The 13681-nt window shown below is 33.8% G+C and overlaps 1 protein-coding gene across 2 annotated transcripts in view; it reads left to right on the top strand.

Moving 5' to 3' along the window:
• The window catches only part of Daao2 (D-amino acid oxidase 2), a 102174-nt gene that overhangs the window by 31745 nt on the left and 56748 nt on the right, over positions 1-13681 (top strand). For both annotated transcript variants that reach the window (XM_085825603.1, XM_085825596.1), the window contains exons 2-3: positions 6280-6541; positions 11765-11876. In XM_085825603.1, the coding sequence (XP_085681729.1) occupies positions 6300-6541; positions 11765-11876 (354 nt within the window). In that variant the 5' untranslated portion in view covers positions 6280-6299. The remainder of the gene's footprint in view (positions 1-6279; positions 6542-11764; positions 11877-13681) is intronic.

Raw genomic sequence — 13681 nt, 5'->3', positions numbered from 1 at the left:
AAGTTTGAGTAAGTCAGGTTTATATGTTGTTGTTTTTAATTTTAGGCATGATTCCAAGTTCTCATCAATAAGACGACTTCTCAGTTTACTTTTGATAATGTTCATGCTTGAAAAAGATTGTTGGCATATATATGTAGAACCGAAAAGTGAAAGAACAGCAAACGCGAGCTTTTTCAGCTGATCGTAAGAGTCAGGAATACTATTCTAAGCATTGAAAATGATCATGTCTTCCTTCTCCAGGTCATTCAAAACAGACCACTTGTGTTGTGAACTAAGATCACATTTTTTCTTCTCCAGTATTTCCAATTCAACGCAAAGACGTTCGAATTTAGAGTGCCATATCTCCTTCTTTTTTTAAATCCAGCAATTGTATTTCAAAGCTACCAATGCCAATTTCAAAAGGAGAAATTTTCAACTCAGTTATCGTAGCATTTAGAGGATTTTTGACAAAACGCTAAAGTTGCTCTGCTGTTTTTAAATTCTTGAAACATGCTGAGAAATGCTTCCCTCATATTTGAAATTATTGTTTTAAAATGGTGTTTATCAATAGAGGAATTATTTTCTTGGCGATGCTTCAGCAGGCTCGAAAAGTGAAACAATGTTTCCCTTTCAAAATCCTGTGCAAAAATGGATAATTTGTTTTCGAATGTTATTACTTCTTCTAACATCGAAAAAATTAAGTTTCCTTTCCCTTGTAGTTTACAATTAAGCTGATTTAAATGAGACGTAACGTCTACCATGAAATAAAAGTTTTGGATCCACTGATCGTCTGTTAGTTCTCAATAGTGAACGCCCTTCTCAAGGAGAAATGATTTAATTTCCGGAAAAAGGGAAATTTCTTCCGGAAAGGTTTGCGCACAAAGCGCATCTTGGTGAATTATACAATGGTAAACAAGTATCTCGTGATTATATTTTTCTTTCAAAATAGCAACAACCCCTTTGGCCCCATGTGTTGAAATCGACACAATTTTATCGAGGGGAATATGGTGTTTATCTATACACTCAATTATAGCATTGGAGATATCTTCTCCACGCGTCTGACCTTTGAGTGGCAATAATTCTAAAAGTTTTTCTTTAGGGCCCGAATGAGGCATAAATCTTACAAAAAGTGAAACTTGCGCTGTATCATTTATGTCACAAGACTCGTCAACTGCTATTGATAAAGCCGAAACCAATTTCAGATCTTCGATATGCTGGGCGGTTATATTCGATATTATTTTAATTGTTCTATCTTTAATGTTTTTGGCAGACAATGGTAACTCTTTAATTCTTTTCAGAATATCTGCTTTGTGCTTAAAATCCCGAAATAGCTCTTCGGATGCATTTATAAAACAATTTTTTTATGTATTCGCCGTCTGTGTACGGTTTTCCTCTCTTAGTAATCTCTTGGCTTTAAACAAAACTTGCCATATTAATATTGCTGGAAAATTGCATCCAGTTATTAAACACACAAGTTCCTCAACTGCTTTCTTCCTAGCATCACCGGTAGGATATTTAGTGCTAAATGACGCGTGCTTTTTTGTAAAGTATATCTCTAAATTTGACTTCTTGTTATGCGCGAATTCTTCTTACAAATAAGACATATCAGAAGTCCATTCCAGTTTTGAATAAACGCTAAATTCTCGGTCCACTCAACTTTAAATTCGCGGTTTTCATCTTCCGTTTTTCTTTGCTTTTTTTTTTTTTTTTTTTTGGTAACCATGTTAATTGGGATGCCTATAAAAATATTCCAAATATATTTTTTTCTAAAGCCACCGGTACAAAATTATTATCATTATTAAATTAATGAAAATAAAAATTAAAAAAAATATTTTTAAAAAGTACAATTTTATTAATATATGCAACTGCACTAAAAAGAAAAAATACTTTTTTCCATCATCAGAATAACAAAACTTTTAATATGACCAAAAATGGAAGAAAACTTCCAACATTTGGACAAATAGAAGTTATCGAAAAATCGATTACAAATTTTGTACCGGAACCACAAACATACATAGCATGTGTAATAAAATCGTATAAAAATACCTGTAAGAAGTGCAGCTAGATTAAAAAATACAACTTTTTAATAAGACAGGACAACGGCAGACTCGGTAGATAAGACAAAACTATTCACACTGCAACTGCTGCTCTGTGATGCCAATTTATGCCTTCACTATTTTATAAAAAGTATGCACGCGCATGCCGGTAGCTTGCACATGGTTTATGTTTACGTTTACGAAAACTAATAAGTTTAAACTCGATGTTCGTTACCTGTTTTTACAGCAATATAAAATTTTAATTACCTATCTATCTTTTTACTCAAACAAAAAATTGTACATGTTCTCGATTTATAGAAGAATTTTAATTTATCAAAATAAGATGTAATTTTTTTCTTATCAAGTTTTTTTAAATGAAAATATTACTGCGCCTTCCGTGGATATTTGTACCAGAGCCGCACTTAAGGAGCCACAGAGCCACATATGGCTCTGGAGCCGCACTTTGCCGACCACTGTCCTAGACAGTCAATTAAATGAAATAAGAAATTCGAATCCTTCCTACTGGTCTTATACGATCAATGACAGAGATTATGAGAAATGGAAATACCGTAGTAAATGACCAAGCTTTCTTCCCCTTCCCTCCTTCGAAAATATTTGAATTCCAAAAGAAGTTTTTATCTTACAATAACTACTGAAAATAATGGAATTATGTTTTTAGAGGAAAGTTAAAACTTTGCAGTTATGAAATTATCTTTGCAGTTATAGTAGTACTGCTGCATGTGTACGGTTTTTTGACAAAATGAATGCACACAGAACCGATGAGAGCTCGATAAAATTTACCAAAAAAACTACTTCATAATGCTGGAATTTTTCACGAAAATATTCGTACAGCTCTTGGCAGTATTACAGAATACAATCAGCAGTTATTCTTCAAACTACTAAATCGTTAAACACATGTCAATGGAAAGCGGATCTGAAGAGCGAAGCTAACACGGAGATACACCTCAATACTTCGAACCACATTAAAACTTACAACTAACAACTGAGAAACTGATGCTCTCTCCAGTCTTATATAAATTTATCCCGGCCGCCGAAAAATTTCGAGTACTGTCTACTCCTCGAGATTGCTGAAAAGCATATGAGAACCGGACAGCTAAGATAGGAGGCAATTACAGGTATTCAATTACAATATACACTACTGTTATACAGGGACCAGACCAAAATGTCGCCGAATGAAAGAAATTTATTGAATTTAATTAATAGTGTCAGTAGTTTTGGTTTCTATCAGGGTTCTGCTCTAAGTCCTGGAATTCTATGTTTATATTTTGTCACATTATCACGAAATTCGGTGAGACTAGAGAACAGGTATTCGTATATTCTCTATTTATCAAAAAGCATCAAAGAAACATGTATGCAAAGCTAAAGATCCCAAAGTTGAAGGTGCGCCAAATTTGTAACTCTTAATCATTTTTTTTTTTAACTGGACGACGATTATGCGTTGAGGATTCTTTTTTTTTTTTTTTTTTTTTCCAAAGGGGAAAACCTAAAAAACCGGGACATGAAAACTTCCTAAAAAATTGATGGTTGATTGTGTTGTTGGAAATAGAGGTACAATATTACGTCTAAGATCCTGCAGAGAAAGAATCTTGTTGACGTTTTAAGATGGAAAGAATGACTGTGAAAAAATCCCGGTTTTTTTTTAAGAAATTTTCTGCATATGATGTCTATAATACTGACAAAATAGATCAGTTTTTTTCACTTCTGACACACAGATTTCCATGTTATAAGCATATTAAACTGTAAAGTTATAAGTAAATGTGTTGCATAATAGTTAGTTAAAATTTTCATCGATAAAGGAAGCTGTACGAGACCAAATCACACATTTCAAGGAAAACTATATTTGTTTGTTTACAAGCATATAACTATCGACAAACAACTATATTTATTTGTTCTAGCTATCAATTATAATTTCTTATGATTGAAGACAAAATTAGCTTCTTAGGTGGACAAAACTTGCAGTCATTCGGGTTACCTGAACCAACACGAAATGTTGAACCGGCAATGCGCAGTGAAATTTGTAATGAAATGAGTTACAATTTGCAATAACTTACAAAATACTTAGAACATGAAAAGAAACTGATTCCATATCAAAAGGAAGCATTTAAAACAATTATGACTGCAGTTTTGAATCAAGATGGTGCACAATATCTTACAAAGCTGAGTTCGGAGCCCTTGATGTTACATTGCAAGACCTGAGACATAACAATAGAAGAATGGGAGGCATTACATTGGTTCTTGCTGGAGATTTTCGACAGACACTACCCCTCGTTCCACGGAGAACACGAGATGATGAAATGCACGCATGCTTAAAATCATCATATATTTGGAATGAAATTCAGAGACTTGATATTAGAACTAATATAAGAGTTCATATTAATGGAGATACTACACCTCAAGAATTTGCTGAAACTCGGAAATAGATTTCTCACACTAGATAACCAAGATAGATGTATAATTACTGGAATGTATTTGAAACTTTGTGGGAAACCACCAAGACCTGTTACTTGCAGAACTTAAGACAGCACTTTCCCGATCACAGTTGGCTATGTGAAAGAGCCATTCTCGCACCAAAAAATTATACACTGAGGACCACTAATAAACAACTTTTAGCACAGTTGCCTGGCAGTATTCAAATTTACAAGTCAGTTGATACTGTGTTTTGTACAGATGAGGCTGTAAATTAACCAAATGAATTTTTGAGCTCTTTGGAACTGCCTGGAGCACCTTCGCATATTCTGGAGTTAAAAGTTGGTGCACCTATAATGCTGTTGAGAAATTTGGATCCCCCTTCACTCTGCAATGGTACAAGATTATCTGTCAAGAAGCTAATGAAAAATGTTATTGAAGAAAATATTATGACTGGTCATGCAAGAGGAAAAGATGTGTTCACCCCAAAATAATTCCCATTATACCATATGATGTACAATTTCATTTTAAGCGGCTTCAACTCCCAATATTTTAAAGTTTTGCAATGAGTTTCAACACAGCGCAAGGACAGACTTTAAATGTTGTTGGGCTTGACCTGCAAAGTCCGTGTTTTTCATAAAGCCAGTTATATGTGAGTTGTTCTAGAAAAGGAAAAAAGTATAATCTTTACATCTTTGTTTACAATGGGAAAACATTTAATATTGTGTATTCAAATGCCCTTCAAGAATAACAATAAATTAACTCACTGTAACAGTTTATGAAATGTATGCTTAAAATCATCCTATGTCTGAAACGGCTTTACTTTACGAGTTAAATGGATGTAATATTATTGCTGACACATTTTCTCGGAAGATTACCTAAAGATTCGTAACATTTTAACACATCATCATATATTGGGCATTATTAAAACGTAATGCTTTTTCTGTATATCTTTTTATAATTCTAATTTGTAAAATTCAAAATTCCAGGAAAAGAGCTATTCAAACTGTCGAGTCAGAAAATGTTTGAAAAAATTTGACTCATCAGAAATGGCATGGAGTTATATTTATTTGATTGCAGAATTTTTATATAATATTTTATGTAGTTATGGTGGTAGTTAAGAAGGGGGATATAAATTATGTTTTAACAAATGTTTAATACACATCCTATGCAATCAGTTTGCTAAAAATTCAAGATATATATGTTTTTTTGGTTTGCTTTATACACCAGGGCGGTATGCAAGGGGGGAGGGTTCGAATCTCAACTCACGGGGCCATTGGTCCCAGGTGTTCCCTTCAGGCATTTTTTCTGTACATTTAAAAGCCAGACGAAGGCTGGCCGCATAGCGGCTAGTTAATAATAATAGGCTGGCCGTATAGCGGCTAGTTAGTACAATGCTAGTGAAAAGTTTGAAATATTGCGAGAGTTAGTAAATCAGCATTATACTTATACAGCAAACGAAATTACAGAAATACTGAAATAATCACAAAAGGCGAAATTCAAGAGATGGACAATTGTTTAGAAAAGCTACTAAAGCTCAGTACATTTTTCTCAAGATTTAAACAATTTTAGCAATCATCAATGTCTTAAAGACCATCTTATGACTAATTTCAATACGATAATACTGAAAAATTTGAAATATTAGAATATGGTATACAAACACAAGGGGAGGAAAAGTGCTTGGCAAATTATCGTCACTTGATTGATTCCTTCTAAGATTGTCAAATCTTTCAGTTGTAAAAAAGTGCAATATTTGCGAATTACCATTAAATGAAATGAGCCTTTCTTTTTAATTTTTTTAAAATTGCACTTCATGTTTTTTTTCTCTTTCTTTCAGTTTTCAGCAAAGCAAAGGAAATGGATTTCTATGGAAGTGCTGGGAAATTACTATTTGACAGAAGAATGTTAAATATTCAGAAAGTAGCTGTTATTGGGGGAGGTATCATTGGTGTATCTTCGGCAGTGCATGCTCTGGAAACCATTCCCAACATAGAAGTAACTCTAATATCTGAAAAATTTAGTCCGCATACGACTGCAGATGGATCAGCAGGCTTCTGGTGTCCTTACTTGTTAGGAGATGTCCCAGTGGATACTTTAAGGTACAAGCCAATTTTTCTTATCTTATTGAGCACTGCTTAGAAGAAATTTAATCATTTCATATTTTAATTCATTTCTGTAAAGCATTACATTCATTTCTGTAAATTCATTTCATCAACATTCATTTCTGAAAAGCAACATTTATTTATTGAAAAAATAAAACAGCACAAAATCGTTAAGATAAAAAGTAAACTTCTAGGATTCAGGTCTTCAGCATACGTTCATCTGGTAAGAAGTTAGTCAATAAACTGAAGTGAATATAACTGACAACATGAGAAAACATGGGGAAAAGTACATTGTTACTAGCCCAAATGGGCTATTATTCTCGAAACGTAATTTGCGTTGAATCACTATAAATGGCGGTATCACTTTTCAGATTGTTGCCACAAAACATTATCGCCCTGTAATTCAAAAATCGGGCTTCCAGGTGCCCATGTTCGGGTGCAGGAATACGTTATGCAAAATTTTATTGCTCTAGGTACCGCTGCTTTTTCACAATGAGAGAAACATACATACATTCACGCAAATTCTTTATTATTTAATTTCCTTAAATGTTATACAGGGCCATAATATTTGGTGGGTATAATATCTGAAAAGTGTTTCGATTCAAAATGACGTTTCAAGACTAATGTCCCTTTTGGGACGTTAGCAAAAGGGACATTAGTCTAAAAAAAAGCGTCAGCAAGATTGAGTGCACATTAGTCTAAAAAAAAGCGTCAGCAAGAGTGAGTGCAAGAGAAGATTGGTAGACTAAGAGCTCAACTAGAATGTAAAAAACTTTAACAAAACCTTTTGGGTGATTGTTAAAATCTGAACCCTTTCAGATTTTGTTTTGTTTGTTATTTTGCATTTTGTGCGAATTCAAGGATATTTTGCTTAACAAACTCGACGACTTCGAAACAATTGTTGCCACTCGGCAAAGCGTGCAATATATACGTTTCGAAAGCGTGCGAAATACAATCAGATAACTCAAAGATTTAGAAGAAGTGTTTTACCACTCGGCAAAACACAACATATTTATGCTTCAAATTTAATAAGAAAAATGAATGATTTAACAGAAAGTTGTTGCCGCTTCCAGATATAAATTTTAATAGTCACTTTTTTTCCCTAGTATGTTAAAAATGGATTAAAAACAAATGGAAATTTAGGATTTACCCAGAACAGAGGGAAATGCACGGGAAAGGCGTTTTGCTTAAAATTGCTACTTCTTTATCTTATATATAAGCGGCTTAAGTGTTTGTCGCCAATTATTGGTTGCTTGCGTAAGTGCAAATTGTTTTATTCCCCGTGCAGTGCAGCGCGTGACGAATATTATGAGGAAGCTAAGCCGGAAAAATTAAAAATACAAAAGCACGTGCATTTAACATTTAATAAATAAATTTAACATCTATATATAATAGAATTCGGATATATGCAACCGGCAAAAACTGGCAACGATGAAAAAACAGATAAAATGAAATAAATAAATATTTTTATTATATGCGGCTTAAGTGTCTGTTTGTCGCCGATAGTTTATTGGTTGCTTGGGTGACTGTACTAGCCAATGGGATGAAGTTTCCACGGTACAGGTTGCTGTTTCAATTGAGACGTAGACAATTTCCTGTAAAACTTGCCTTTGCTATAACTATCAATAAGTCTCAGGGCCAAACGCTGAAGCGTGTTGGCATTTTTTTCCTGAGCCTGCATTTGGACAAGTCAGCTACAAGAGTTCTTGAAAGAACGGACGCAAAATTAAAAATAATTGATGGTTCTCTGCAAGGCGAGCTTAAAAATGATGGAAAGATCTACACAAGAAATGTTGTATACAAAGAGATCTTTGACATGTGAATTAACATTTTCTTATTTAAATCACCTTTGTTTATTGAGCTAGCGGTAGCTCTTAAGAAATGTACCGCCAGTGGTTTTCTTTACTGCACTCTACTTTAAGCAATTAAGCAAGTAGAAGGGGAAACCCCGTGGAGCAAAAGGGCGTCCTCGCCGCCTGCCCTGGCTAATTCGTGTTTGAATTAGCAGACACTTTTGCATAAATCATTTTAATTACAATTTATAATATCTAGAACAGCGATCATTTCGTATCACCGACGGCCTTTCTAGTATGTATATAAGCGGCTTAAGTGTTTGTCGCCGATAGTTTATTGTTGCCACTCGGAAAAATGAGCGTGGGAATCAACATTTCCTCAGCTTTTAATTAATATCTCGGCCTATTAAAGCCGTACGAAGATGAGAACCGTATCGATGGATTCGGAGAATTTTTTGTAATCCGAGAATACGCGTCTCGAATTTCAACTCGGCGCCGTTCCGTAGATATTCGAGAAAAGAGAATTTGGCACGTAGCCAAATCTCTCTAATAGGAAAAAAACCAAGAAAGAAAGTGGAAAATGTAGGGAAAACGTAGGGGAAAATTAGTTTTTAATTAATATCTCGGCTAATTAAAGTCCCACGAAGAAGCGAATGGTCAAAATGGCGTGACCTGCGGAATCCAACGGTGTGCTTCGCTAAGCCTGGGAGCCAACTGTTTCGGAAAAGATGATGTTACTTCCCCCCATATATATATATATATATATGCGGCTTAAGTGTATGTTTGTCGCCGATAGTTTATTGGTTGCTTGCGTAACTATACTAGCCAATGGGGTGAAGTTGCCAAGGCACAGGGTTGCCGTTTTAATTGAGACGTAGACAATTTCCTGTAAAACTTGCCGTTGCTATAACTATCAATAAGTCTCAGGGCCAAACGCTGAAGCGTGTTGGCATTTTTTTACCTGACCTGCATTTGGACGCGGTCAACTTTATGTTGCCTGTTCAAGAGTTCGTGAAAGAACGGACGCAAAATTAAAAATAATTGATGGTTCTCTGCAAGGCGAGCTTAAAAATGATGAAAGATCTACACAAGAAATGTTGTATAGAAAGAGATCTTTGACATGTGAATTAACATTTTATTATTTAAATCACCTTTATTTATTAAGCTAGCGGTGGCTCTTAAGAAATGTACCGCCAGTGGTTTCCTTCATTGTTCTCTAAGCAATTAAGCAAGTAGAAGGGGGAAACTCCGTGGGGCAGTAAGCAAAGGGGCGTCCTCGCCGCCTGCCCTGGGTAATTCAATTTGAATTAGCAGACACCTTTGCACAAATCATTTTGATTACAATTTATAATATCTAGAACAGCGGTCATTTCGTATGACCGCCGGGCTTTCTAGTGTGATAATAATCCTGAAATGAAATAGTATTTCGGAGACGAAATTCAGTGGCGCTGCAACCTTTCAATTTTTCCAAGTAAAATAAGTATCCGGAAAGGCACATAGTTTGAGTCATCGATATTAAGTTTCTTGAAGTGTGTAAAATTTATTTATGTTTGGAGCGAAGAATTAACTTCAGTTAAATGATGTGAAAATCAGTGAGTTAGAAATCAGTCACGGAATCGTTGTGGTCTGGAATAACTACATGCGGCGAGGTTTGTGTGGATTTCTTTGCTTAAACGTCAACAACAGAAAATAGAAACATCTGATATGATCGTCGAAGTGGATGAAAGTATGTTCACGAAGCGCAGAAACAATGCGGGACGGATTCTATCACAGCCCTGGATCTTTGGTGGAGTTTGCCATGAAGCAAACGCAAATGAATGTTTCCTTGTAAAGTACCAAATCGATCCATGAATATCATATTAGAAGCAAGTAAGGAAAATACACACAATAGCGAATGCACACAAGAATTAGAAAGACTATGGAGTAGCGCCAAAATGCGAAATAAGAAACACAGAGGAACGGCACGTTATCATCTGAAAAGTTACCTCGCAGAATTCGTGTGAAATTCGTGTGAAATTGAAACAAAAGACTCATTTGAAAAAATTTCAAACGATATTAAAATGTTTATGACTCCGAAGTCAAATATCTGTAGAACAAACATTTTTCAACTTTTTTTTTATGTGTATAACGTGTGTTGTCGCCAATAAAGTCTGCTTGGAGAGATTTCCGCGGGCGAAATTGGAAAAGTACCTAATTTATATATACAGGGTGATTCGCTACGAGACCGACAAACTTACAAGGTATGTAGGGGTGCTTCTAGTTCCTCTACACACCTTGCACCTTAGAGTTATATTTATTAAAAAATGGAAAAGGAAAAAAAGTGACTCATGTGAACCAAAAATTGACAGAGTTATTAAATTTAAAATTTCGAAATTTTCAATATACATTTCAGCAGAGCACGATCTGGCTGGTTCTCTAATATATTTAGTATTTCTTTAAACTAATTCTAAGAAATGATGCGCTGAAATTTTGACTCGTATAAGACAAAAATTGACCAAGATATGTAATTTCAAAATTTGAAACATTTATGGATTTTACAAAACTTGAAACAGAAATTAAACGTTTTCTTTAGGAGACTGGCTAAAAACAAATTGGGAATATTCGAGGTGAAGTTTTCTTTGCATTTAATGTATTCCAATGATATTTCTTTGTGATTTACTAGTTTGTAATGCTCGTTTTGTTACATTTAGTATACCGAAAGCATTTCCGCACAAGTTTTCAAATGCTAAAAATATTTACAAGCAGTTTTATTACCTTAGAATCATATTAGCCATACAAAAAATGCACTGGACTAATAATATTTTTGATTTCTATTTTATGTAAATAATATTACAAGTTGGCTAAGTGCCAATATTTGAATCGCGTCGCCATTTTCCAGAATAAGAATTCTATAAGAGTTTGTGAACTATATCTCCTTTTTGAAAAACATTTGTGTTAATCAAAAGTTTTCTCGACAATCTGAATATTAATGACATTTGATCGATTAAAATCTCCAAAAAAATATTCCTCAGCTAATGCTTAATTTTGAGATACGTACATGTTCCTATATTTTGCTTCACAACTTGTGTACAACCATTGAAGTTTCAGAAAGCATGATCTATAAATTAAATATCTCAGTCAATTTTTGTTTCGCGGGAATAAAAAAATTGTGTTTAATTCTTTAAAACGTGTATAAACTTTTAATAAAAGTAACTATAGTGCTAGGAGACCGAATAAAATATTAGATTTCTTATTTTTTACATAATTAATTTTTAAAAATTGGCAAAACATGAATATTTGTGACAATTAAAATTTTTTTTTTTTTTTTTTTTTTTGTAATTGGAAGTATCGGTTTACGAATGGTTGGGAAAATAGAGGTCGCATAAGCTCTTTAAAAGATGTATATTTTTTGTTAGACCTCAGTTAACTGACACATTCTTTTTAATAGGTTTTGGTGTCAGAAGACTTTTAACTTCTTGGAAGGAATTTTCAAAACTCCAGAAGCCAGCGAGTGTGGAATAGGACTATTATCTTGCTATTACTTATCATCGGTTCCTGTGGTACTTCTCAGATATTTATTATAAATTTGCTTGTATTCTTTTTATAGCGAAGTATTTTCCTTCTAAAAGATTCTGTTACTCTAACCTAGAAGCTTCTGATTAAATTAATTTAAAACTTAGGCTAACTTAAATTCTTCATAGATATCGCATTGGAAGTACAATCATACATCGTAAATTCCTTTTATTATCTGAAGATTTTTAAATGTAAAATTACCCAAAAAGAAATTTTTCAAATAGATTTTTTTCCGAATAAATTTAGACATTCTTGTAAAATGCTTTTGAATAATTTCAAAGCTTACTTCAATAAAATAAATAAAATTAAGTAACAGTATCTCTTTATCGAAATCCTAATTTTAAAATATAAACATGTAACGAATATCCTCAATGCTCTTCAGCAACTCTTTAAAATAGGAATTTCAAGGTCGTAGCTACTGTGTCCTCGTGTTGCTATCGTTACGTTGCGTGTGTCTTCATCACTGCACAAAAGGCCTTAATCGATTTTAGCAAACTGGAGAATTCAACTTTTTTTCGGAAGCAGTTGCTGTCATAGTTATGAGTAATAGTTTAGGGGAAGAAATAGGCTTGAAGTGACAATTCTAAAGCAACAGTTTATAACTAAAGCTAACTTCAACTATGCAGTAAATACTTTTAAAAAGAAGTAAGCAACAAATTGTTAAATTTTAATTTCCCATCTTAAAGATTCAAATTTTCGAGGAAAAAAAGAGAAATATAAAGGCATTTCGTAAAGATTCATTTGTTGTTCAAATTCGTTTTATCCGCAGAATTTTCTGCTAATGTAGACAAAAGAGCTGGCCAAAAGAATAACCACGTTCGAATCATATTTCCTCTCTCTATATCACTCCGACTGTTATGTCAATCGTTTGTAAGAGTTGTTCACATTCGTTGCCTGTGAACTTTATAAAATAATGGATGTATAATAATATGAAATCCAATTTTTACTTCTGTAACTCAAAAGATTTTTCTTGCCATCAAAAGAACTTATTTGCAAGTTCATAATTATCATAATCATCATCTTTATCATAATTTACGTACAAAGTGGGAAAACTGGATCAATTTCTTTTTTAGGAATAACTGTTCTAGTTCTGAAAATGCTTGTTACTGAGACTTAACCTCGCTTGTCTGACAGTAATATCAAAATACGTCTACGAATTGTTTCATGTCAAGGAGTCGAAAATCTTTAGATGCCCAAGATTCATACCTTCAAAATTTCGTTCCAGGTTTGAAAGATACTTTCTCGGGGCGGGGGGGGGGATACAAGTACAAGAATTTCCCACCCCTTTGCCGCTAATAACTGAAAACTTGTGGCAAAGACATTATACATCCAAGCATTCTCTGGGATTCGAGCTCGGGCCTACGATACTGCAGGCAGTAACATTAACCACTACAACCAAGTAGAGTGAACCCACCAGGGGTTGAGTGTTTAAAAGCCATTAGTAGTTCGACATCCAACGAACGGGATGGCTTTCCCATCTTCAAGGGGATGTTCTTACGTACTCTGAAAATTTTTAAATGTAAAATTATATTTAAAATTAAGTTATGAAATTCTGTACGTTAAATAAAAAATTGAATTACGCAAAGCGTAAGTTCACAGGATTTTAATGAATAAAAAAATATGAGTTTTTTTTTTTTTTTTTTCTTTTTTTTTTTTTGTATATCGCACAGCAGACAGGAGAATTCAAGAACATAAACATAATGAGAAAAAATGACACTTTATAATAAATCTAATCAAAGTATTTGGGGAATTTCCTTCCGGTAACAGAAGAAATGATACAAATGTAGATTAA

Source organism: Stegodyphus dumicola, chromosome 1, assembly GCF_044657685.1.
Source record: "Stegodyphus dumicola isolate Sdum_Otavi_A_Nest chromosome 1, ASM4465768v1".
NCBI classification, from domain to species: Eukaryota; Metazoa; Arthropoda; class Arachnida; order Araneae; family Eresidae; genus Stegodyphus; species Stegodyphus dumicola.
The sequence above is the reverse complement of the archived record's forward strand: the minus strand, read 5'-3'. Positions and strand labels throughout refer to the sequence as shown.